The 27,399-nt window shown below is 38.1% G+C and overlaps 2 protein-coding genes across 2 annotated transcripts in view; one reads left to right on the plus strand and one right to left on the minus strand.

Moving 5' to 3' along the window:
* The window catches only part of otomp (otolith matrix protein), a gene marked incomplete at both ends in the record, with an annotated part of 133,087 nt that extends 120,089 nt beyond the window's left edge, over positions 1-12,998 (minus strand). Inside the window, 8 exons of the mRNA XM_079261625.1 lie at positions 8,062-8,233; positions 8,516-8,700; positions 10,061-10,128; positions 10,678-10,852; positions 11,290-11,475; positions 11,631-11,733; positions 12,555-12,691; positions 12,908-12,998. Coding sequence (XP_079117751.1) covers positions 8,062-8,233; positions 8,516-8,700; positions 10,061-10,128; positions 10,678-10,852; positions 11,290-11,475; positions 11,631-11,733; positions 12,555-12,691; positions 12,908-12,998 — 1,117 coding nt within the window. The remainder of the gene's footprint in view (positions 1-8,061; positions 8,234-8,515; positions 8,701-10,060; positions 10,129-10,677; positions 10,853-11,289; positions 11,476-11,630; positions 11,734-12,554; positions 12,692-12,907) is intronic.
* Positions 12,999-18,229: 5,231 nt separating this feature from the next.
* On the plus strand, positions 18,230-27,303 carry acvr1l (activin A receptor, type 1 like). The gene is made up of 10 exons (XM_079262521.1): positions 18,230-18,366; positions 19,016-19,099; positions 19,453-19,707; positions 19,822-20,033; positions 21,515-21,614; positions 22,953-23,099; positions 23,222-23,497; positions 23,883-24,080; positions 24,337-24,467; positions 25,890-27,303. The coding sequence occupies exons 2-10, from the start codon at positions 19,027-19,029 to the stop codon at positions 26,019-26,021; spliced, it is 1,524 nt and encodes a 507-aa protein (XP_079118647.1). The 5' UTR covers positions 18,230-18,366; positions 19,016-19,026; the 3' UTR covers positions 26,022-27,303.
* The last annotated feature ends 96 nt before the right edge of the window (positions 27,304-27,399 follow it).

Genomic DNA, 27,399 nt, shown 5'->3' on the forward strand with positions numbered 1-27,399 from the left:
ACCTGGAATGGGAGGTGGGTGATGGCACACAAGATGCTCACTTTGCGGCGTGTGCTTATGTGTGAAAAGGTGTGTGGGAAGGTGCATGTGGGTCTACAGCAATAATGAGCACTGGGCCATGGGGTGCCCAAAGGCAAGGTTCCATAACAGGGTCAGACTCAAGGACGGCTGGCGCTGATCCACACGCCTACCAACAGTACGCACACATAAAACATATTGGACCAGCAGACCGCAAGCTGATCCAACGCTATTAAACGATGCGAGGAAACAACATGCTTTTTGTGCATCACACCCACCTATTGTTTTATCTCCTTCTGCCAGTCTCCCTTTTCTCTCTTATACTCACACACACACACACACACACACCAACCCACAGTAAAACACCCTCTATTCGTCCCCAAATGTACGAGAGATTCACGCTCCACTAGCGAAGACTCTCAGAGTGTAGGTTATTAATGAGAGCATGTCCTAACAACATTACAGAGCCGCTGCCCCATGGAGGAGAGGGAAGGAGAGAGGAGAGGAGGTGGAAACAAGGGGAGAGAAAAAGAGATTGGGGGAGAGAAGAGAACATTTTTTGTAGATAGATGTTAAAAGGAAAAGGAGTGAGAGAAGAAAGTGGCAAAAAGAAAGAAGTAAAACAAATAGACGTGAGAAAGACTCGGGATTAACACCTTGAAAAAGTGAAAATGGTTCAAATAAGCCTGTGGAAAAATGAGTTTTCAGAGTTAAAACTGCCAGATAATGGTTAGTTCTTACAGACGGACCTCATGCTCATCAGGTGCTGCATTCGCCTGTCATTCCAAGCAGACACTTTTAGTTATGCTCGGATTTAAGAGTTAAAATTACACGTTTTCCAGTCTAAACAACCACATGTGTTGTTTTTCTAGATTGAAATATGTGTTTGACTGTTTTCATAGACCTTATTGTTATGTTTAGGCACTAAAATTACTAGATCATGTTGAGGAATCAAAACTACTTAGCAGATTGTGAAAACATGATGGTATGGACTGAAAAACATGCATGAAAACATGAAAAACACAACATTCATAAAAACATTACATGTCACTTTTATGCTGATGACACTAAACTGTACATACGACAAAACTCATCACAGCCTGATGAGTCTCAACCCAGTGAGTAGGTGTTGGATGAGTATACTGACTGTAGACCTACAGACCTTCAAGTTCAGTTTCAGCCATTTGAGAGTATTTTAGTTGTCAGCCAGCAGTGGAGCTGGAACTAAACAAAGTAGCAGGAGTAGAGCAGCTTCCTAATCACAATGCAGACCCATCCTAAATGACTAGCATTATAATTTTTATCTATGCAAATATTTATGTGACTAACTCACTATTTTAGAACCCTTGATTTTCAAATGGCTTTGTTTGTAGCCTTAGGTTATTCAGAAAGCACGCAATATATGTACACTTTTATTTATATAGTACCTGCAAGGATAATAATTATAAAATTTATCACAAAGAAATACAATACAAAAAAAATAGAAAACACATCAACAAAAACAAAGCAAAAGCAAGTTTAAAAAGGTGACTTTTTAGCTGCTTTTAAAAAGAGATCACACAGGCCACAGATTCAGACAGTATAGATGCAACTGCTGCAAAGGCTCTGCCATCTTTGTTTCTTGTTGCTGCAGGACCAGCAGACCCCAATCACATTACCTCAGGGACCTCCTGGGGATGTATGGCTGCAGAAGTCCCTTGATATAAACCAGAGCTTGACCATGCAGTGCCGTTTGTGTTAAGATCAAAATTTTTATATAAAACTCTGAAGAGAATTGGAGTCTAGTGCAGTAAAATAAGCAGTGGGTGACATGAGAATACTTTGTAGATTTTGAGAGAAGCCTTGCAGCAGCATCCTGCAGAACTTATTTGTTCCTTTACAAGAAAACAATGAACTGTAGAAATCTAGATGTGACAAAATAAAGGTATGCATAATAATTTCCAGCACACAAGCTGTCTCAGCTCTGCAATATTTTTTAAATGATAAAAAGAGGAGCAAAGCAGGTGTTTGAAACCAGCATCCAGAGACAAGGCTGAGTCTACAGTTATACTGAGGTCTCTGACTGAAGGTTTAATGTAAGATGCAAGTGGGCTGGGAATTGCCATTGCTAAATAAGGGCTGTGATACATTTAAGTACCTAGTTACTTGAGGAACATACATAAAAGTAAAAGTTCCGCTCTCTGTAACATAACCCTCATTAACATACATGTTCTATTTTCATGTCAAAGTTGCAAATGTCTTTGAGGTTCAAGTATGATGCATGTTGATATTGTGATAATGGTATTCTTTCAATATATTGTTCAGCTCCATTGTTATTCCAATGCATATCCAAATGAAACCACACAACCCTGAAAAGAATTAACAATGGAATTAAATAGCAAATCAAATCAAATTAAACTTTATTTGTAGAGCATTTTTCATGCTTAAAAACAATACAAAGTGCTTTACATTTTAAAACAATTTATATCAAAATAGATAAAACACACACACACATACACCCATAGTCCCCTTTCACCCACCTACAACCACCCTCACCCATGCCCTATCAGCCCTATAACAGTTAAAAGAAGATAAAAAAAGAAAGAAAGAAAAATAAGAAGAAAGAAAAATAAATAAATGCATTTTTCTTCTTTCCTTTCTATTCTCCCTTAAATCATATCATAAATAGTTCATGATGGTTCCATTATGATGTTTTAGTAGTATTTATCTCTTCATGCCTTACTTAAGAAATCACTTCCGCCACTAATTATTATTAATTATTGTGTATTTGCATGTTATTCCTTTGGTTTTACAAAAGCAAACAAACTGTATAGAACAGTTATGGGATAGTTAAATCACATAAAAGAGTGAAAAGATTAAGAAGGAAGAGGGAAAAGTGGGTGGAAAAGAAGTGAAAGAAAGTTTGAGGCAAAGGGGTGGGAAAGGTGAATAAATAGAGGAGAGGTAAAAAAAAAAAAAAAAAAAAAAAAAAAAGGAGGAAAGGATATGTAAGGACACGTGAGTAGAGAGGAGAATGCCAAGACACAAAGCAGTAACATGATAACAGAGGAGCCGCAGTAAAACGCACTCCCTGAGGCAATATAGTAGTTATAGATGAGAGAAAAGTCATGATAAATGGTGATGTACTGCACAGCTCTGGGAAGACAGTGCCATCTAGCGTTTGGCATCTACAACTCTGTGTATGAATAAAAAAAAAAAACACTGAGCCTGCAGCCTCATGTTGCACCCACTGTCACTTACACCCACTATGCATTAACATCCTCCTCCCTGCTGCTTCACACTCTGCAATCTGCTACTCGCGGTCATTTTTCACCCAGCACATGCATCATTATGGATGCACCATGCACCGTCACACAAACCGAGCACAAAAACACATTTGGAAGTGATAGTCTCATGAGCCTTGTATGTGTGTGAATGTGTGTTCGAGTTTGCTCTGTTTGCAGTTTATTGTGCAAGCGATCTGGAGAGCATTGTAGGAGAGTAGAGTGATAAGTCTGGTGTCACTGGCGTCTAATCATACGCCGTGTTCCTTATCGGCTCCGGACTCAGGAGATGGAATGAACTGTGAAGAGAGGGAGGAGAGAGCAGAGGAAGGGGATATGGTGGGAACGGATGGAGAGAGAGGAGGGGAGCAAGATGGGGTTAGATGGTTGAAGCCAAGGGAAAGAGATTAGGGGCAGAAATAGTTATGAGAGATGTGAGGGGGAGAAAAGAGGACTTGAAGAGAGTAAGGAGTGGAGATTTAAGGGTCTACTGCACTAAAAGCATATGAGGAACTGGAGCCAAGTCCTGTGTTCTGTCTCACCTCACCACCCACACCACACAAACCCACCTTTTGTAAGAGGATACACAAACCTGATGCAACTTCCCACAATTTCCGCACACGTGTGAGTGTGTGACTGACTGTTTTTATGTGTGTTGAGGTTATCAAGAGTGCTAAGGATGGGTGGTAATTGAGTAATGACAGTGAGGCCTCTGATGGATTACCTGTCACTCTCGTCCCTTTTCTCCCTCCATCACTGTCATGCCTCTCTTCTCTGCTGTTCTCGCCTCACAACCTCTGGTCAAATTGTGTCCCATCCATGCCATCACCCATGCCAGCTTAGATAAAGACACCCACAAATACAAGCAAGATTGTCATCTAGCTTGTCTGCGTCTGCACAAATTCACACTCATGCATCTTGACAGGACTTCGCAACGAGTGGGAAGCGTTCAGATCTTATATTTATGTTGATGTTGCTTCAGTTTGAATTCAGAAATATTGTATATTTAAAGCTGATCTCTTTACATTTTATTTGAAATCACAATTTGCAAGTTAGCATGAATTCTACCTTCATGTTAAAAGATCTTCAAAGGTTTATTGTTACAACTTTTTTTGTCTTTAAAGTTTTGTGGATGAGCAGTGCTGTGAGAAAATTGGACCTAAAACTGTTAAGTGAGGATTCTTAGATGAGGGGGAGGGCAGCCAGAGACACTGACATGGAAAAGGTAGATGTGTGTAAAAAGAAAAGTCTAGCATGGTCATGTAATGCAACAAGCAAACAAGATAAACTTTCTTATCTGTGTTTCTTCAACGTTCTTGGCCAGTTAAACTTGCCTGGTGATCCCATGTGGTGGTTACACGACTTTTATAATTGTTCTCTGCAAATAGTTTGAGATATGATGTGGTATGAATGCTGCATTATGGTCAGGAACATGGTCATGTTACACGCTGCATTCCTTTGCAACTGGGCATTAAGAATTTGATGGCAACCCCTGTGGCCCCGCCATTGCTGTTTGCTTGTAAACTTATTTGTCTTAAAATAAGCCAACACTCAAAGTTCAAGCTCTACATTGTAGCAGAGTTAAATTACAAACCAGATTAGATTTGAACATTGCAGAGATCCCCATAGGAATGAATGGTCTGTAAACTATTATTGATTGAATAAATAAGAAAGCTGCTATGATGTCAAAAACTGGTTAATGAAGTGCCGTTTTAAATTACTGTTCAGCCTTTCTGTAGCAAATGTCCAAAACTGCACTTTTAAAGATTCATAGGACTATATATTGAATTGGGAAATTATTTCTGAAAAGAAGAAAAACAGCATATAGATAAGTTGGAAATAAACAAGCCAATAAAAGCCAAAATGACTTGTGGAAAATGTATTCATTTTGTGTTTCATGAAATGCTTTGGAGGCAGAGACTAGTGCTCAGTAGTGATAGCTGATGGCCATGTAGTATACAGCTAGTGGTGAAGACAAGGAAGTCCCTCTTTTCCTACACTATTAATGACAAAGCTGGCTGAAATTTAGTCAGTGACAGATTTTCATGGGAAAGTAATACAGAAGCAACTAACCAGAGAACGCTTATAAAATAAATACAAGTTATATAGGCTCTGACAAATCTGCAAAAGTAAAAAATGATTCATGTAAGATGTTGATTCTCTTTGGTTTTCTGGATTTTTTAAGCTTTGTTTGGTTTTGTTTGATTGTGGTGACCCCTTGTTAAACCCCATTTTTTCCCCTCTCTGTGTGTTTTTCATGCAAATTGTATAAATGCAAACATGAAACTAGTAAATTATGATGACTTTCCACCACTAGCTCTCGCAATCTTTCCTCTATTTCCCATCCACACCTTTAGGCTGCGAGGACAGTACGGACACTGTTATACTTATTTTTATTGGTGCATTACAGCAAAATGGGCAGTGATAGAGCTGAGGACGGAGAGTGATTGCAGCCCTCTGCTGCAGTGCAGTTCAATCTACAGTATCTGCACGCTGCTAAATGGTACTACTCCATCATGAACTGGCTTTCTCTGAAGGATTAATGTTGTAAATGAGGTGAAGCTGTGCTATGGGGGGCAACGGGTCTGCCCCGAGTGGTCCGTTTCTGTGCAGCACGCCCAGTGATGATTGCATTGTCCTGATTTAACTACTTTGTTGGGAATTGAATTTTGATTTTTTTTTCTACTTTTCTTTATCCTGATTTGTCCTCTTGTTACTTTTTTCTACTCCCAAAAAGGAAGGAATAAGGTAAAAGATGCAAAATGGCTCCTTCTGAGTTTAAGTGCATGTGAAAGGCAGAGCGTGTGATGGAGCAAGAGGGATATATCAGGCAGTAATTAGTTTCCACACAGATATTATTTAGCTGTGTCAGGATAATTAGAAGTCAACTTGAAAGGAAGAGAGGATTATTTTCTTCATCATTCTTCATTTAATTGGTTGAAAAGAGAAAGTTTGCAGCTCTACACATTCAGGCAGTGAGGACTATTTACATTTAGCTCTGTTTAAGGCAGTCAGACAACAGTTTAGAAACAAACAGCACCAATGGTACAAACCAGAGATCATTTTGAAGAAAAAAAACAAACAAAAAAAAACACAGATGGCTAAGTTTAAAACTGAAGGCTGTCAGTTTTCTGTCAGAGCAGACTCCAAAAAAAAACAACCTGCAACTGGATCTCTTGCACCAGCTGGGGAATTTTCCAGCTTATTGAGTTACAAAAACACAGCTTGACGAGAACTTCATCCAGCTTATCAATTTATATCTGAGCTCAGCGGCGCAGCATGGAAAGGGGGAAGAAAAATAGTGGACATTATGTGAAAAGCACACAGTTAAAGTCCGCTATGCATTTTACAGTACATGATTCATCAGGTGAAGTTGGCTCATAAACTGGTTGGTGGTTTTACTGTGATTCTAAAGCTATGGTGCCTTAAACATGTCAGAAAAATAAATGATCGCCATGCCTTCATAAATAACTGAACTGACTAAAACCTACCAGTAACCCCAACCTCAAATATCCTCCTGTTAGTGACTCTTTCTACCCATCATGATCAATAATCTCACCATTGTTTCAGTGTTAGAGTCTAAATCACTTTAAAGAGAGTAAACACAACTGTTTATGTAAATAAGCAGAGACAGAAATTTAATGAGAACATGTTGGGAAATCTAAGCAATGCAAACAGATTGTTATTGGTCACTGAAGCTCAACCCAAGCCTCGGTTCCCCTTCTCCTAACCGTATAGTGTTACACTGCACAGTGAGCTGACACAGTCCGGCCCACCATATCAGACGTGAGAAAGCAGTGATCCAAAGTAGTGAGCTACACAAGCCATGGGAAAGTAGCAATCCTATCAACACTGACACATAAGCACATAAATGCAGGCGCACACACTTCTCCTCCATCACACACAAACAGTAAAATATGCCAGACTGCCAGCGAGGGTAATAACGGCTGTGGGAAACTGTGTGTACTTACACACCCATACACGCACATACACTTACAGTAACTGAGATTCCTAAGCTCAAAGTTAATAGCACCCAGTTGTTCAGTGCCAGAGACAGACCCTGTTTGGAGGGGGAGGGGGTGTACTGAAGCTTACAAAATGCAGAAAAAAAAATACTCAACAAATGTGGGGTAGGAACAGTAAGCAGTTTTTGGAGGATGTAAATACATTTAGGTTGTAAGGGAACATCTTTAATGTTTTAAATCCTGATCAAAATCCTCTTTTGAAATGAATCAACTTTAAGTCTTTTTGACTTTATTGGCACATATTTCAATCATATTCCTTTATATTCCTTACTCTTTCTTCCCGATGTGCTTTTAGAAAAATATCACGTTCAGTTTCATGGGCATTTTAATATCTGATTAACCTTTTTTAGTCCTGTCTTACCCTGCCAGCCAGCATGTTAGAGGACACACTAAGTTGGAGGAGGGCAGGGATATAATGATAGAGATTCGGCTGGTGAGATGAAGGCAGAAAACAAACATGAAGAGCAAAAAGAAGGAGAGATAGTGAGTCAGAGGGACACAGATGGCAGGGAGGGGAGGCAGAACTGGAGGATGGAGACAGCAGGATGGGGTGGAAGTTGATGCGCTGGATCTCGTCCCTTTCTTCCATCAGCAGAAGCCTGTTGGAGGAAATGTGCAATAATGAGAGCAGCTGCAGTGGTTATGCTCACATACACACACAAAGTAGACAACGCTCCTCAAGCCACTTAGCCACCCACTCTTCATCAGCAAATCCACGTAAACACAAGCAAATAGGTGCACATCATCGCTCTTACCCTCACACTCGAAGGCTTGCAGCACACTGATGTAAGTGGGGCCCAGCCAAGAGGTGTAGTTGCTCAGAACTCTCTGCAGGTGGTGGGTGGCATCACTGAAGAGCAGATCGGATTGGCCATAGCCTACTGAGCTGAACAGACTGAAGCCCACTGTGGCGTTGCCAAACACATTCTGCAACAGAAAGACAGCGTGTGACAGCACTTAATGCATGAGGGCATGCATGAATCTGCGTTGGCGTGTTCTGTGCACATGTGTTTTTGAGATTGCATGTATGTGCAGCCAGAAGATCGGCACAGAATGTATCAGTCCTCCTGGCGTCTCCCACACACCACTACAGAAGAAGGACTGGGGTTTTTCGCAGACACTCACATAGTGAAATGCTCTGATCAATAACACTAAATCCACAGAAATAAAAGAGACACATGTGGGGATAGGCACAAACAATTCACACACCTGCAAACGTTCCAGGTATTTCCAGACGCGGCACTTATCCTCCATCCGCACCACTACAGCATTGGCGGGGACTGCTGCCAGGTGGCATCGTTCATACTCATCCAGCCCTGCCTCTGTTCCGTCTGGACACAGCAGCTTCAGGTCCTCCAGCTCCAGGTCCAGAGCCCAGGACTCCTGGTTCTTACCTGGGCAGAGGGGATTTATTAAAGGGTGCTAGAAAGTATGTGAAATGAGCAGATTTGATGTATAACATGTGATGACTTTAAGCTAGGGATGTACCAAGCGGGTCAATACCAAGCATGTGTACTCGTACTTGTTATTAATAAAAGTGTACAGATACTATAACCGATACCAGATGCCACACTAGTCAAGCCAGCACAGATGTGTTTGATGACATGCTTTGGACATGTTGTAAAAGAAATAAATGCCTTGAATGTTAAAATGTGATGTTTTTTGTTACACTAAAAGCGAGATCTTTGTTTCAAAACCAGACATGTATAGCTGTATTTAGGTAAAATGTGCCAAATCAAAATAAAACTACCGGTAGTTGAAACTGTTAGATCTGTAATGTTATTATAATTGTATTGGTGAGGTAATTTCAGAAAGGATGGGTAATTTATTACAACCTAATGAAATCCTACACAGCTATGACAGCAATAATAACCATAGTCACAATAATGTTCACATAACCAGATTAGGTATCGGCAAATATCGTTATCGGCAGATATTCAAATTTCAGACATCGGTATCGGTTTGGAACTCCCAAAAAGTGGATCGGTGCATCCCTACTTTAAGCCAAGAGAAACTTAAAAGTGTTTGACCAGATGCTCATTTGTCATGCTGAGACATTCATCAAATAGTTTCTTTGTCAAATGAAACTATGTGTCGACTTCATATGTGGATTTTATTTCACATCCTAACTTGGACTGATGAGCTTAAGAATCTAAAAATGGAAGCAAAACAAGAAAATTATGTGCAAAGTGGTAGACCACCTTGGAGCTATGCGGTCCTGAGGTATCAGCACAGACCTTCTGCTTTTATTGACCTTTCCTAATTGATGTGACACGGACATTTTTGAACCATATGACAAAGCATGCTTCGTTAAACAGCTGCAGTGTCGGCGGATCTGCTGTCAAACTGCTCCTTCTCAGCTGTACCAGCAGAGTCCGTGTAGCGTGACGGCGATAATGATCACCATTAATTTTGGATGTTGCCCAATGCGGTAAACTGAGAATGAGGACACTAGCTGGACAAAACTGCCTCCATGTTTGTTGTTCCAGTTTGTTTAAGATCTTTTCTTTCTTTCTTTTTTTTTGTCTCTTTCAACTTCTTTAATTCCTATCATTAATGTATTTCACTTTTAAAAGCAGACATTATGCATCAAATCATTTGTTCATTACATTCTGGATTCGCCAAAAAAAACAGTGACACATACTGACATCTTGTGTCTTGAAAGAGAATTTCTCTTTGCCAGTTCCAAGCAATTGTAAATGAACTCATCATCAGCTGTGTATTCTTTAAAACCTCAAGATTATAGACACTAACCATCCATGTTATCAAAGACTGTTGTGTGCTTGACAAAAGCGACGTCACCGAGGTTTTCAGCTACACACCTGAAAGAAAAATACAACAGTTCACATCCTAGAGAGAAAATGAAATCACCACAGTTTCATCCCCCCTTTTTTTTAAAAAAAAAAAAAAAAAAACATGTGACACACTGTTAAATCATCTGTAGTCCTTTTATTCCCATCTCAAACATAATAACTATAATGACACACATCTTTTTACACAGCAGCTTTGCACAGCAACACACTGACATTCCATTATCAATAATTATAACATGCAGGCAATGAATGGAAATGACATTAAAAAGCAATTACACTGCACAGGAATGGATCATTCTAGTAATTCAATGTCTTTTTTTCTTTTTTATATGATTATAGTCCTAATGAGGGGAGAGTTTTTATTAATGTAATATTTCATGACTTTAAAAAAAAGAGGCAAATTACCTATTCATCATTGTATCATTATTATAAAAGCAGTATTATTTTAAATCAGGCACATTATCTATAACTAAAATGGATATAAAATGACATATCAAATACCCCACCACTGGGGATCTAAGCATATCATTTCCCATGTTGTCGGTGTCAGTGCTGTACCTCAGTGCTCCTGCCTCTCCGTAATGCCTCTCCCTGTGGTTGTTGGCACAGATGTGTCTGTCGTTTTCATCTCCTATACAGGCCTCACAAAGGTTCTTTGGATTGATGCCTTTGGGATCGTGCTGCGGGTCCTTAACACCGGGCACGCAGCTGTAACCAAAGAAGTTCCCCACCACTGGCAATAAAAACAGAGAACTAGTCAGAGTAAAAGGAGAGCGGCTAAAGAGCATTTCCGTTCCCACTGGCTTGGCACGCCATGACTTGTTTACTGCAGAAGAAAGCAATTTTGTATTTTCTAACATTGGGAAAATCCTGCCTGAAATGCACCTCTGTGGCTTGTGGGTCACCTAAGTTTGAAGTGAAATCGCAGAAGACTTCAACAAAGGTCTTATCTAAACTGTGAGGAGTTGAACTACAGACCATGGAACTGCAAAAGTAAAAAATATGAAGTGTGTAATTGTGTTTACCATCACATCGAAGTATTTATAACATCCCGCCTCTCTCTGTTCTCCTCTTTGCTCCACTGTGCTGATTCCCCTTTTCTCCTTTTCCCTTCCACACATCAGTACACACCTACACACCCCATCTCACAGCTGTCATACTAAGCCTCACCCCTGGGAAAGTTGCACTGCTCTCCTACGCTGATTTGGGACGTGTTGACCAAGTAGCCGATGGGAACAGTCCACCCCACTGTGGTTCTCATGCCAGGGTGGCAGGAGCTGCGCTCATGCATTTCCAGCAAGGACAGGTCTGATGAGGAGCGACGGGCCATTGCCACCACATAGTAGCTGATACCATCTGATGGCACAGGAGAGAAGTAAACGAGAAAAGATAAATGAGCCTCTGTATCATTAACTTCGGCTTGTTTCATATCATTCATCTGTGGACCAACACACATCAGTCTGAAATTCTTTCCTGTAATAAATGTCAAAGACTTCTAATGTGCAACTTACCTACTCCATTGTGGGACTCTCCTGCTGCAAGCTCCAGGCCATGGCAGAGTCCTGCTGCATAGATGTCATCTGCAAACATGGAAGCTGCATCTGCTGTCCCATTCTGAGGAAAACAGACGTGTTCAATGTACAACACAGCAATACCCAGCTGCTGTACAGAGATATCTGCATAAAGGTTCAGTAGCTTCTTTTTGCATTAGTTCTCTTGTTGTTTTTTTATATATGTTTGGGGTTTTTTTTAAATTAGCTTTTGATTGCTTAAAAAATTTTTAAGCTTTAAACAGCGTTAAAAAGGACTATAAAACACAGCTTTAAAGTGCTTTAAAAATTTAAAAAAATATTTAGTGTTTTCTGCATTTTTTTCTTTATCCTTTTGTATCATTGCATTTCCGTATTGTGTTTTTTTTTATTTTTTTTAAAAACCTCAAATTTCAAGGTTCTTCCTTAATTAATGAGTTTTATGCTTGTATTTTATCTTATTTCTCTTCATTTTGAAATGTATATTTATATTTTGATGCATTTTGCAAAATGTTATTACACTTCTGGTTTTGTTCCTGATTTTGTGTTTTGTTGTGATTTGCTCCTTCCTTAAACTGAAGACATTTCATAAAAGCAAAACAGATAACAAAACAGATAAGATATATATATGTATATATATATATATATATATATATATATATATATATATATATATATATATATATATATATATATATATATTTTTTTTTTTTTTTTTTTTTTTTTTTTTTTTTTTTAAAGACAACAGAAAAATGAAATGGTTTAAGAAGATGAGAAGTAACTTTAAAATAACTTTAAATGTTCTTCTATAGTCCACCCTCTCCAAGAAATGATTGCATGTCTTCAGGTGATTAGATGACTGGTTTACAACGCAGATTACATCTTTTTAGATTTATAAATGCATACCTTGATTTTCTCCATACAGTCCCTTGTATTCAGGCCACGGACACACCGCAGTGTTCCTCTTACATTCTGGACTGTAGCGTTGCCGGCCAAGTCCAGACACTTTTGCTCTTCAGCATCCGACAATACACACCAAGAGACTAAACCAGCAGCAAAACAACAGAGAAGATTCAAAATGAGTAAAAATTATCTTGAAACATTCTTTTAAATATCCAAGTAAAAGTATCAATACCAGTAAACTGCTCAAGGAGGAAAAAGATATCACTTCATTAACCACTTTGAAATCTCTGTAAACGTTTAAAGTAAAAAATTGTTGAACATTATCTAGTCTATTTAATCTTCTTAAATGAGTGTACCTGTGGATTTTTGGGTGGAAACACAGCTGACACTCAGAAGAGGCAGAAAAAGCAGGAAAGCTACATACAATCTTCTCTCTGGATGCTCCATGTCAGCTCTGGCTGGAAACCTGCTGCAAACTAATTCTGTAATTCAGCAGAGATGAGGGGCAGGTAGCTTTCATCAGGGGGAAAAAAAGCGTAATTCAGCTACCCCCTCCTTCTCTCATAACCTTAAACAAGGATTGGAGGTATAAAATAAGGGAGTGAGGCTGGTAGGTTAATGTAGAAAGAAGAAAACACTGCATTATTCCTCCATCCCTGACTCTAAAACCAGTCCTCATTAGATAATCCTTCCCCCATCTCATGATACAGTATAGCATTTCTCCCTCCAATTATCCACTGATACGTATACTCTGTGGAGAGGGGATTGTGGCAGACACATGTGGGTTCAGAGTCGCTCAGGTCAGCTGGCACAGAGTGTCAACCAGCGGTCTTTAATTAAAAAAGCTGTAGACAATGTGTCTCTGTGCTGGAGCGGTGTTCGTGGAGAAAAGATACTGGCTGGGTCTTACTCGGACTCACTGGAGACTGAAGCCCCAGGTAAGCAAGAACAAGCAGCACTGGCTATTGTTCATGACCAATGGATCCAGTGGAGGGAACTCACATCAGCCATTGGACACAATTATATATTTTTTCTCTCACTCTCTTGGCACGCAAACACACACACAAAACTCCCTGACATTTCTCTGAACATTCACCAAGCCAGCTAAGATGTATTTAGTTCATGACAGGTGGAAGAGCTAAATTAATTTATATCACGATCCATTTTTTAGTTGCATGGTTGTGCAATTTCCGATCTGCATGACTGACCAGGAGATGAAAGCTCACATTTGTTTTCATGCATTTCTTTTGCAGAGAAGGGAAGGGTAGGATGTGATATCTGATCTGTTGAACACCCGAGTGTATGGAGGAACAGAGGGACTTTTCAAATGAAACGCTCACATTTGCTTCGACAGCAACGTGAGCTTCTGAGAGGTTTCCAGTGAGAGTAAACAAACTTTGAAACCTCTTAACACTTTCAATATTGCAAATGATGATACAGCATCAGTTCACTTTTTAAAATATTATATTTTGTGTTTGATGTCATGTAAATGATCTAAACCATGATTATAAGGAGGAAATGCAACATAATGTAGCTGAAACTGCTCTGACACAAAGACTTTGTCTGCATGGTTGCATGTGTTGCTCAAAAGCATGGACATTCATGGCGCCTTCACAAGACATCCAGGTGACCTATGGAATGCGCAGGAATGCATGTCATGCCATCACAGAAGCTGCCTTTTAAACTGTGGACAGCTAAAAAGCCAGAATGTCTCTTTTTTTTTTACCCCATTTTTTAATTTAATTTAATTTTATTTTATTTTTGGCATCTGTGATCTTGGAATTTTATGCTTCAGATTACAGAACAGTTTTCAGTTTCACTTTGAGCATAAAAATATAAATCAGTGCTGGCCCAGAGAAGGCAGTGTAGTTTGTTCTCTTATTATTGGTGCATGTAAAAGGAGAAATAAACTGTCTAACATTAATGACTTACAGGTATTTAAAAATAAATATTGTACACCGATGCATGGACTTTAAAAGGTCACTTTTTAAAAATTGGTCAACATTGGTAAATTTCAATTACAGAATGTTTAACAAATTAAGATATTTTTGATGTGCGATGGACTGGTGAGCTGTCCAGGGTGTACCCTGCCTGTCGCCCAAAGCCAGCTGGGATAGGCTCCAGCTTCCCCGCAACCCTGAATTGGTTTAAGCGGTTTAGAAAATGAATGAATGAATGAATTGATGTATTAGCATTCTGTGATTTTGTCCCACACTGAACATTGCATTACTAATTGGTTCTTTACAAGAGCAACTAATCTTAATTTGATAGAGATTAAGCTCTAAAACTCTAAAAAAAAATACAAGAAACCATTACCTTTTATCATTCCAACGTCCTACAGCAGTATCTCGTATTTAGTTTTTATAACTGGATATATGAAATTAGATTGTTTTTATCTACAAGGTTCTCCCCATGCTTCCTCCTTTAAATGATGTTTTAAAACAGAAGACAAACTGTGGAGCCTGGACAACCATAAGAGGGGACCTTGTCGTTCTATTTAAATGTTCTACATTTAGACTGGCTGTACTTTCTATGAAAGAAAGTAAATTATAGCTAAGGTTACTTCCTTCTAAGTTTTCTACATATTCCATCTCCAAATTTTATCTGAAAAAATGGCTAAACAGACATCCTGTGCCTATTTGCAATTCTTGCCATGTTTGTATATCAGCTGTACATTTGTTTTGATTTTATTGTTTTATCTCTTTGTTTGTGGTCTTGTTGTTTTTTCTACTTTGGGACTACATTGACTGTTATTCAGAATGTTTGTGTCATTGATATAAACATAAAACACTGATATATACTGATGTTGATTAACTTGCATTGTTCCGCTTAACCCTTCAAGACCCAACTGATGAAGAAATCATAAGAAAAGCCTAGTTATATATATATATATATATATATATATATATATATATATATATATATATATATATATATATATACATATATATATATATATATATACATATATATATATATATATATATATATATATATATATATATATATATATATATATATATATATATATATATATATATATATATACATATAGATATATATATGTATATGTATATGTATATTTATATATATATATATATATATATATATATATATATATATATATATATACATATAGATATATATATGTATATGTATATGTATATTTATATATATATATATATATATATATATATATATATATATATATATATATATATATATATATATATTATATATTATATATTATATATATATTATATATATATAATATAATTATATATTATATATATATATATATATAATTATATATTATATATATAATATATTATATATATATTATATATTATATATATATATATATGTATATATATATATATATATGTGAGTATTTTCACTGTACTGTGAAAATATTCACAGTACAGTATATATATAGAAGAAGGGAACTACATTATATATATATATATATATATATATATATATATATATATATATATATATATATATATATATATATATATATATATATATATATATATATATATATATATATATATATATATATATATATATATATATATATATATATATAATGTAGTTCCCTTCTTCTCTGAGGCTGTCACAGTGAGTCATACAGCTTGTATTTGGAGTGACTGAACTCATGCACCCCTCCTTTACCAAATCTAAAAAGTCACAAGCAAACAAAGCTTCAGCCTGAAAGGATTTCATCAGCATCTCATTAGACTTTGACACTGTTACAAAGTAACACATTTCAAAGTGACAGTGAGCGGTTTCGAGCATATTTTACAGAAAATGTTATGGGATGTTTAATAAGTTACATGGAAAATTCTGCAGCCCAGCATTTACTAAGGAGTTATCTACTCTGAACTGGAATATACTGTACTGTGAATATTTTCACTTTAAAATACTTATACAATTTAACTTTGAAACAGCTAACAAGTTCTGACTTTTCTTTACAATCCACCTGGGCACATGACTTTGTGTATCGTGGGGCAAGTAGTTTGAAAAAGAAGCTATAGAATACTGATTCCAAACAGTGATGTATTATTATAATGATTGATTAACAATTTATTTAATTGTATTTGCATGTCTTAAGATTTGAAGAAGGTGCTAGTGTTAGATGTTTGTTTTACTGTTTCATGAATATTGCATCATTTAATAAACTTTCATGTTTTACATGTTTTTTCCAAACTGTCTGGAGTAACATAATTTTATTGTGTAGATCATTCTCTAATGGAAAACAAGATGTCTGTCCATCTTTGAAAGAGTGGGCATTTCATCAATTCACACCAAGGTCATAATGTGGAGAACCAAAATGTTAGACCTCAGCCTTTACAGACCATCAGCAATTTGCATTTGAAAAGGTTTAACTTCATGGCAGTACAATTAAAACAAGACAACATAAGTGGCCAGTCATGAAGGGTTGTCAAGAAAAAATCTGTTCTCTCTTAAAATGGCAAAATACAGAAGAAACACTTCACATTAACTGTCAGGCATTGGCAGTGATGTGGGCTTTTTTTTTTCTTTTCAGCCACTGGACCTAGATAATTTGCAGATATTGAGTTCACTATAAACTCCCCTGCATACCAAATTATTCTACAGTTAGATGTGAGGCAATTTGTCAATCAAATGAAGCTTTGCTAAAACTGGGTCATGCAACCAGGCAGTAATCCCAAACAGAAGGAAATCCACACCAGAATGGATGAAAACGTTTGGCAGTGACCAGGTCACTCTCCAGACCTCAGCACGATTGAAATATTGTTGTAGAAGTTAGCAGGCATTTCAGATGAGATTAGTTGGTTGTAGGGTGTAAACAAAACAACATAGGACAGGTTAATACTTGGTTGAATTGGTTAGTTTGGTTACAAATAAAATATATAAAAATCATACAATTTGATTTCTGGATTGTTGTTTGTTTTGTTTTTTATACTTTTTATTTAGATTAAGTCTCTCACAGTGGAGATGTACCTATGATGAAAATTTCAGACCTCTCCATCATTTTTAAGTGGGAGAACTTGACAATATTTCAGGGTGTTTAAATACTTATTTCGTCACTGTATGCTAAAATTTTAGAACTGAATGATGGACGATACTTTCTTGAAAAAAAAAAAAACCCAACTCCCTTTATGTGATCTGAGAGTAAAGAAAACACAATGAAGACAAACTCACAGCCAAGGCCGGATTATCCAATGGGCCGTATGGGCACAGGTCCAGGGGTCCACGTAGGGAAAACGCCAGCAGTTTGGACACAAAATAAAATGTATGTGAAAGCCAGATAGTTACACCACAGTGTCCAGTGTGTTGCCATTGGTACCATTGGCTGAAAGATGTTAGAAAATGTCGTTTCACAGTGTATTATTCACAATTTTCACATGTTGGGTGGGGAAGGGGGCCCCTGGAGCACTCTGGGCCCAGGGCCCTGCTCACAGCACAAAAAATTCAGCAGATGTCACAAAGAAGACAATAAAACAACAATTTAAAACAATAACCTTAAAACATAAATATACCCACATACATTTATCAATAAGAATGGCAAGATACATTATCAGGTACATCTGATGTTGTGGTATTTAAAACCTGTTGGAGGACTCTGCTGCCCCATAATGCATCTCGAAGATAATGTTTTGGTGACGTCATAGGTAGCTGAAAAGGAAAACAGCCAGATGGTGGGCTGGGCTGCCCGCCCTGCTGCTGTTCGTGCTTTTCAAATCAAGCTGACATGATTGTTTGAACCATATGTGCAAATACAGGAACTTTCCAGAATGAGTTAGAAGTTCTGCTTGGTGTGTGCCAGGTATGTGGGCGTTTTTATTCCATGTATTTAGGAGTCCTCAGCAGTCTGCGCTTTGTGCCGGGCGGCTAGCTTAGCTTGCGGGGCTAGCGGCATCGGGCAGCCGTCTGTCTGACTGGCGCCTCTGAGGCGCCTGTGGAGGGCCACTAAAGCCGCCTGTTAATGGCCTGTAAGCCGCAGCAAAAACCGAGACCTTTTCTGTGAGGTTGGAGACAAAGAAGTTGTCAATAGCTTTCCTCGTTCATAGACTTTTTATAAAAACTGGGACTGTGACATTGAAATGAAAGATGTCCATGCTAAACTGTTAGCCGAGAGATGAGCAGATACAATGATCGATTTTCTTCTTCAGCTCCTTTATTAACTGCTTAACCAAATGGTTTTTATTAATCTTGAGATTGAGATAATTCTAGAGACGAAATGAGCGGTAATTCTTGCATTTCTAATTATTCCAGTTCTTGTTATTAATATTATTAATAGTGTGATTAAGATTAGAAAAGCCAGCACAAAGTTCATCGCAGTTGTTTACTTCATTACTGTCTGAAGCTATGACTAGATCATCAGAAAATATAGAGGGAGTAAATGTGATTATCCAATTTGCAGCAGTGTGCTCATTTGAACTGTCTCTGGCTTCTTTTCCCCATCTGTTTGCCAGTGCACTGAAACATGGGTATTTTCAGTGCCCACGTCCTTGTGCTGCTTCTTCTGCAGGCTCTGCAGACATCAGCTGAGGGCTCAGGTACTGCACTTACGGTTATTCCTTCATTTTGTTGTGCTGCTTCCTCTCTTGCATGCTGTCTGCTCTTTCTTAGTGCTCAATCTTCAAGATTATGTGTAACATGCTGCATATTTCCTGCATCTTTTCATTGTTATTGGGAAGCTGTTCTTCAAAGCTGGGAATAAATCTATTCCAAATCCCAAATAAGAGTATATACTTTAATCCAGGTTATATATTTTTGTGTTATATAGCTGACATGACTTCCAGCTGTTAGGACTGCACCAGGAATGCATATATAATATGAAAAGAACAGTTTCATTCTTGCACTCACATTTAATTTCTCATAATGCATATTGGACTCTTGTCTTTTTCAGATGAACATCTAGTGTGTCTTTGTGAAGGCCCCAAATGTCCCCAGGCCACACAATGCCACGGCACCCAGTGCTTTTCTTCTGTTAAATTTAGTAGCAGTGAGATTGTTTTTGAGCGTGGATGTTTGAAGGGGCCAGAGAAAATCCGTCTGCAGTGCTCCACAGCTCCATCTTCCCACCAGGCCATTCTCTGCTGTTCCCAAGACAGGTGCAATGGCAACACCACCAGGACTTCACTAATGTCTCTTCTTAAATCAGGTGATACAGTAGATCATAAAAAGCTTTATATTGGCATGAAAACTGGCAATGGGATTATTGTCTTCTTAATATAATCTCCTAAAGATGCTCTCCTCTCTCTACCTTTTCTCACAGCCCCGGAAGGTGAACCAGTTCAGTATCGTGTGGAGACACTAGCTCTGTTTGTACTTGGCCCTGTGGTAGTTTTGGTTCTTCTGTCTGTGGTGTCAGTGCTGGCTTGCAGGAGGCTCCACCATGGCCGCCTTCAGAGGCTCCAGGAGTTTGACACAGAGCAGGGAGCCATAGATGGTCTCATCACCTCCAATGTGGGAGACAGCACTTTAGCGGTAAGGATGATAGAATTTACTGTGGAAACCATTAACACGGAGTCATATGGGAAAAGCAGCGGCAGTTAAAGACATGATTCACTTTGGATGGTTTGATTTACTCAAAGCGTTTAGCAGCTTGTAGTCATAGTTTGTCTGGATGTTTTTAAGACTTAAGCTATTAATTGATTCGTGACGATGAACTGAAATATTTATGTTTAAAGCTAATATTTATTGATCTTGTTTTGCATGCAGCTTTATACATTTTTCTGTGTGCTGCTGTTTTAGTTGTTGAAAAAAAAATCTCTTTTTGTTACACATTCCCTATCAAATTTGGCCAAATAACCAGGAATTTTAGTTGATAGAATATTAGACGCATTTTTAAATATTTTTAAGCTTTATTTGGGCTAAAATTGCCATCATACAAGTTCTTTTTTCTTATCAGTGTTGTCAAAGTTAACATTGGCAGTAATGCATCATCATTGAAGTGGTATTTAAAAAAAAATAAAAAGTAGATTCTTAAACATTAACATTGACCTCCAACCCAACTTTGTCATATTTTCTTTTAGAGTCACACTGTATGTTCAGCAAGTTAGGTTTGGTAACATGCTACGTACATACTATGGTCTATACTGGGGGAAAAATGAAGTCCACATCTAGAAAATCAATTACTGTGTTTCAGTTACCTGATTGTCTAAGCACAATAGTCTTCCCAGAAAAACATATCAATAACTGGCTTTCGATTTTTACTACTGAGAAACTCAATAACAGTGTAATTGAATAGCTTTTAATAGTCATTGTGTGCATTTTAATATTATGTCATTAATTAATTCCCACAGTTGGTATTTGTTTTTCTTATAGTACATAATGTCAGCTGTTGAGTTTATCATCATTTATGGTAAAATGTTCAATGTGAAGTTTGGTTCTGAGCTGCTCTTCTGTTGATTACCTGAGTAGCAATCCATTGCTTCGTTTAGAAAATTAACCAGATTCATAATATTCAAACTGGTTTTCACTTCCAGCACATTTTTTTATCAGTTTTATCACAAGCAGATAAGCAGCTTAGAGTAACATTTTCTCAGCAAAGATCGGTGGTGAACCTGGTGGAAACTGAAACGTCATCTTGGTGGATTGAAGTCAGCAGATACAACAAAGTTGTAGCAAACAAAACAGCCTTTCCATTCAAAAGGACATTTTTTAAATGGAAAGGCTGGGTTGGTTTCCCAACACATTTATTTGCATTTTCCTTTGAGTAAATATTCAACTGATTACTACGAAACAGAATAGAAATTAGTTGAGACTGACTGATAATTTAATTAAACTTTCTTTTAGTTTACTGTTAACTCAATTATTTGTGTGAAGGCCATGTTGAATCCATGTTGAATGTTTTGAAGTGTAATTCAGATGGCCTACCGTCATTTCTACCACATTGACTCTTCATGACAACACTTCTTTTAAACATTAGGGAACACACAGCTAACATGTGATCTCTCTGTCTGCAGGACCTCTTGGATCACTCGTGTACATCAGGGAGCGGTTCGGGTCTTCCTTTCCTTGTCCAGAGAACTGTGGCCAGGCAGATTAGTTTGGTGGAGTGTGTCGGTAGGTATAACACATAAGCCATATACAAAGGGAATTCACATGTCTTTGACTTGATTCCAGCAGTACTGAAGAAAATCATGTTGAAACTAGAAAAATAGGTATTCAACACACACAACAACAACAACAACAACCAAAAAAACTAGATCAGAAGTTATGAACAGCTTCGCAGCAGAAAAATCTGGTTTGTCAGTCTGTTAAATCCTGAGCAGTAAATGTCTCAGTGTTGAGTCATTATTACCTCATACAGTCTGCAGCATATCAAACTCAGCTGTTGGATGACTGAACATACCTGTTTTGTCTGCAACTGGTTTTAAGATACAAATCTATCAGCAGTAAATGACTCCAAACTGGCTTTTTGTGTCACTGGTGCACATAACTCTTTTGGGTACACCAGTAAAAATGTAAACACCCTCCAGTGTTAGCCCTGTCACTCTCAGCAACTCATTTAATACATTTTAAAGAATCCTTTTTAATCATTACTCACAGACATTGATGGCTATTTGCCTTGTTGTGGGCCAGAATGAGGTATATGTATGAGGCTTTCTTATTAAGGTCAAAGGTCACTTTACTTGTCTTCCCAGAACAGCATCCAGGTGCAGCTCAAACATCTGTGGTCAGCTTGATGGAGGCTGCTTAGGTTTCTGGTGATGTTTTTCAGCCAGTATATTGTCTAGTTCTCATCTCCTTTAATTATCTCAGGTGTTTTTGTCAGCCTCTTAGCCTCCGCTCAACTTCTAGAGGAGACTGTGGAGTTTTGTCCGTTCAGATGACGTCACATATACGAGGGACACCAGAGGTCCAAAAATGAGCCAAATCCACAATATTCCAAGTTATACAACCGATTCCAATTTTACAAATTCTTGTTTGTGTCATTCTTCATCATTTCTGGATGTCTAACACTTGTCAGTGACAATTTCAAACCAACACACATAATGTACAACTGCGGATCAGAGCCAATCAGAGAAGATCTGCTCCTTTTCATTTTCATCACAGTATCATTCTTCCCTGAACGCGCACCTGACACATTTCTGTTTGCATATGCAACTCTGGAGTCCTGCAGTTTGACGGATCATGTGTGGATAACTTGCAGTATGAATATATATGAACTGAAAACTTCCTTTATATGTTCCATAGTCTACGTTAGCTTGCAACTGTAAAGTTGTTATGGTAACTGGCACATTTTTAACTCCAGAATGAAAATAAACCCACATATGTCAAGTTCTGCATGTTGCAGCTGTACTTCACATTATGTTTCATACAAGTTTGTGTTGAAAACAGAAGTAAAGTTTAGACTTCCTGTCTCTTTCTGTGGGCAAACCTTCATTTTTTCCCCTTCAGGTAAAGGACGGTATGGAGAGGTGTGGCGAGGCCAGTGGCAGGGGGAAAATGTGGCTGTGAAAATCTTCTCCTCTAGAGATGAAAAGTCTTGGTTCAGAGAAACAGAAATCTATAACACGGTGCTGCTGAGGCATGAAAACATTCTGGGTAAGTGTGTCGTGATTTTGGTTGGCCTTTTGGGCAATGTTATCTGATCATCACACATGCATACTGCTTGTATCCCTAAAGACAAACACAGCTTGATGATCTGATCTGTTCTCTCCTGTCAGGCTTCATGGCATCAGACATGACGTCTCGAAACTCCAGCACTCAGCTGTGGCTCATCACTCATTACCATGAAAACGGTTCACTTTATGACTACCTGCAGCGAGTTGCAGTGGAGACGTCAGAGGGCCTGGCGATGGCAGCATCAATAGCGTGCGGCCTTGTGCACCTGCACACAGAAATATTCGGCACAGAGGGGAAACCGGCTATCGCACACCGGGACCTGAAGAGCAAAAATATCCTGGTGACCAAGGAGCTGCGCTGCTGCATTGCAGACCTTGGTCAGCAATTATTCTACCACTTCATGCTTTTTTTTTTTTTTTGTTTTGTTTTTTTTAAGGAAAAGAGCTGCTTGACCAACGCAATGATCAATTAATGAAACGGAAACGCACCTAGAACCTGCTTACGCATTTTGCTTATTCAGTTTTTTTATGTTAATGATGTTCAGCACGGTAACAGATTTTTAATATAATTAAAATTTTCCAGATTGGCTGTGTTTTTTCAATAATTTGACATGTTCTTTATAGTATAGTATCATATTGTTCTCTTCTTCTCCTTTTTGCTCATGTGTTTGTGCATTAGGTGTGCAGCGCTTAACAAGGTTTCAGGATAGAGTTCTTTTAATGCTTTAATTGCTTTAATGCTTTATGTAACGGCATGTTACAGGACTGGCTGTGACCCACACGCAAGCAGACAACCTGCTGGATGTGGGCAACAATCCGAAGGTTGGCACCAAACGTTATATGGCACCTGAAGTGTTGGATGAAACCATTCAGACAGACTGCTTTGATGCCTACAAGAGAGTGGACATATGGGCGTTTGGACTGGTGCTGTGGGAGATAGCAAGGCGCACATACAGCAACGGTGAGTGTTATACTTGTAGCTTACTGCTATGGTTAGGAGAGGGGTGTGATGATGTAATACTTCAACCATATGTGCAGAAAATATCTCATGTCCAGATATTTGAAAGGTTTATCATTAATATCAAAGTGCTGATATGTGCATGCATAAATTGCTGCCGTCTGTAGGATAGTCAGCAGATGGACTGAAGCATTCTGATATGAGCAACAGGGTTAAAATGGTTTCTGTGTTTTGTTTTAATATCCATTTTATTTTCCAGGTATTGTAGAAGAATACAAACCTCCGTTTTACGATCAGGTGCCAAACGACCCCAGCTTCGAGGACATGAGGAAAGTGGTGTGTGTGGAGCAGCAGAGGCCTTTCATTCCTAATCGTTGGTTTTCAGATCCTGTAAGTAGTAACATTTGTGTCAATTTTGACACTTTACTGTGTTATTTGCAACAGAAATAACCCATGGTGTTACAAAAAGTTTTTTTTTTTCCCCCTCTTTCAACATGTCTTAAAGACACAATAGAACTTTTGCCATTTTCCCCGTCACTCGCCCCCTATCAGCGGCTAATTCAGCATGCATCTTGCACCTACCTGACCTGTTGGTTCTCTCCAGCCGGCAAAAGACCATCTCACAATGACTTGTTTTGTCCCTTTTTGTCTTTTAATCTTCTTGCGTTTGTTTGCTGAATCAGCAACGTTGCATGTTCAAAACAGCCAGTTCCTTCTTATACTGTGAAGTATAAAATGGGCAAACTCACACAACGTCACATCCCGGATGAAAAAGTTCTGAAGCGCGGGTTTTTCAGCCTCGGGATGCCGCTAGGTAGCAGCAGCTCTAGAAATGTACATAATAGATATCACATTGTCATCGAACAAGTCTGGGACACAGAGTTTTCATTCATTAGTTTGTTTGTTCGTTCATTCATTTTTTATTCTCTTCTCCGTGGTAAAGCATTAAATTTCCAAAAAAATAAATACTCCATAGTTACGATAATAAAAATAGTAATACAACAGTTATAATACATTCCATGTAAAAAAAAAAAGAAAAAAGAAAATTGGAGTAGGAAAAAGAATTAATCCTATTACCCCTACCATACCCCTTACTACCCGGTCCTCATTTCAAAATAAACCAACTGGACGACCTCATCTACGGCAAACACTCAGAACACAGACACAGCTAAGAATGACCTTTTTTTTTTTTTTTTTCAACCAGCGTTTATCTGTTTGTGTTCAAGATGACCCAAAAAGTAATGGACAGATTTTCATGACATTTTCAGGAGTTGCTGGAAATGTAAAAAGGAAAAACTGGTTTAATTTTGGTGGTGATCCAGTGATCTGGATTCAGGCGGAGGTTTGCGCTCTGAGTGCTTTTCTAGGTTTTTTTGTTGTTTTTTTTTTAAGTTCTTCTCATACATTTTTAGTGTGTACTCTTTATATTTAAATTTAAATTTGATCTCAGAAAGTTTTGTAATTCGTTTTCAAGATCATCGATATGACATACATCAGAAAAATCTTGCTGTCAAACTCGGAACATGTCTATAATTTCATGATCTCAACAAATGTTGTATATAATTAATATTTTAAGGGTCATGGGCCTTTTTTATTTTATCATATGTAAAATGATAAAGTTATTGCATCTCTTTCTTTTGCAGTATTCTCATAATTGACTTTAAAATTTGCAACACCAGCAGTTGAATTACGAGAACCTACTAAAAATACTGGTCTTATTTATATAAACGCTCTTGCACCTGCATTGATTGTAGGACTTCTCACCGTGGGTGTATGCATGACTAATTTTTTTTACATTTTTTTCTCCTTCAGACGCTCTCTGCTCTGGTAAAACTGATGAAAGAGTGTTGGTACCAGAACCCTTCTGCCAGACTTACTGCATTGCGCATTAAGAAGACCCTTGACAAGATTCACAGCTCCTTGGAGAAGGGCAAGGAGTCATGAGAGGGAGAGGAGTCCTGCAGGATGTCAGGGATTGGTTTTAACGGGAGTCCAGCATTTGTGAAAACAAGACCATTGGGTGATCAGGGGAAGCCGAGGACTAGAGGAGAATCACTCCAGTCATCCAACCTCATCGTTCTCACTCTCACTCTCACTCTCTCTGTGGTTGCCTTCCACCCACATCTCTCCGTTTTGACTTGAAGCCCATAAAGACATTTGGAGCTGTTGCGTCTGAATAAGCCAGCCTTTGCTGTGGGACCAGTTACCACTGTGTTCCCACTGACCTGAACTGTGGACTGTTACTGAGTGTGAACGGATGGCATATTATAGTACCCCATCACAGTGCTTTAAATACTCATCTCTGATTGCTCTGGGTTTGGCCTTCCTACACACACCAAACACGACATGCATCTCTTGCAGTTCAGTTGCTGATCTCCAGCCAGCATTGTTGGCATGCTGATGTGGCATTCTGCTCAGAGACAATCAAAAAATACTTCACTCATTTAGCTTTATTATAACATGCCAACTAGCGCCACAAATACACAAAAAAAATTACTTACAAAAGGAAAAGAGCCAATAGAATCAAACTTTAAAATCTTTTTTTTATTATTATCACATGATAATGTGATGATATATTTATTATGTACTGAATCTCCACTGCTACCACACTGAGCTAGAGACTGGTGTATGAGGATGTGTGAAACTGACTGTAAACATTTATAGGCATTAACTACATGACCTTATATACCCTTATTGCCACTATCAAGTAGGAAATTATTTGTTGAGAAATGTTGGAAAATGTAGGAAAATAGTTCCAGCTGAGCTTATTTGGTTGGGAAAACACACAGGCTTTAACACTAATGGCATGATGTGAATATGGTTCGTGGAAAAAGATGAGTTTCTCTCAGTAGGACGTTTTCTGTGTGTTAAAATAAGAACATGAGATGATGAACTGATTCTGTCTGCCTGGTACACTTCCTAAACTGGAAGTTCTTACTAAGCAGAGTGGAATCCAGTTGATGGTGGTAAAAGCTAATGTGCCCCTTTGCTTTTATTTTACTTTGTTTTTTAATGAAGAATTAGACGAGTTCTTTATGTAGCTGGTTGCTCTTATCTCCAGTAATGCCACACTGTTCAAGTTGCCTGAATGATGAAAAATGAAACGCTTCATCTGGAAACTGTTTTATTGAAAACTGGTTTTAACACTTGAGAAAAGTGCTGGCTTTGTTTTGGGGAAAAAAAATGTTGCTTTATCTTTTTATATGTAATAAAAACATTTACTGCACACTGGCTTAATCATTACCCAGCATGCATACTGGTTTTAGTGGGTTAAGAGGTATACAATTTTAGACTCAAATGTTTTTACATTCAGTTGTTGACT

This window comes from Telmatherina bonti (genome assembly GCF_933228915.1).
Source record: "Telmatherina bonti genome assembly, chromosome: 22".
In the NCBI taxonomy this organism is placed as follows: Eukaryota; Metazoa; Chordata; class Actinopteri; order Atheriniformes; family Telmatherinidae; genus Telmatherina; species Telmatherina bonti.

What these genes read in the sequence shown, in the direction of transcription:
- acvr1l (XM_079262521.1), top strand. Translation starts at nt 19,027, where the DNA reads ATGGGTATTTTCAGTGCCCACGTCCTTGTGCTGCTTCTTCTGCAGGCT. An exon ending in GACATCAGCTGAGGGCTCAG is followed by an intron (nt 19,100 to 19,452) that starts GTACTGCACTTA and finishes TGTCTTTTTCAG; the next exon opens with ATGAACATCTAGTGTGTCTT. An exon ending in ATCGTTGGTTTTCAGATCCT is followed by an intron (nt 24,468 to 25,889) that starts GTAAGTAGTAAC and finishes TTTCTCCTTCAG; the next exon opens with ACGCTCTCTGCTCTGGTAAA.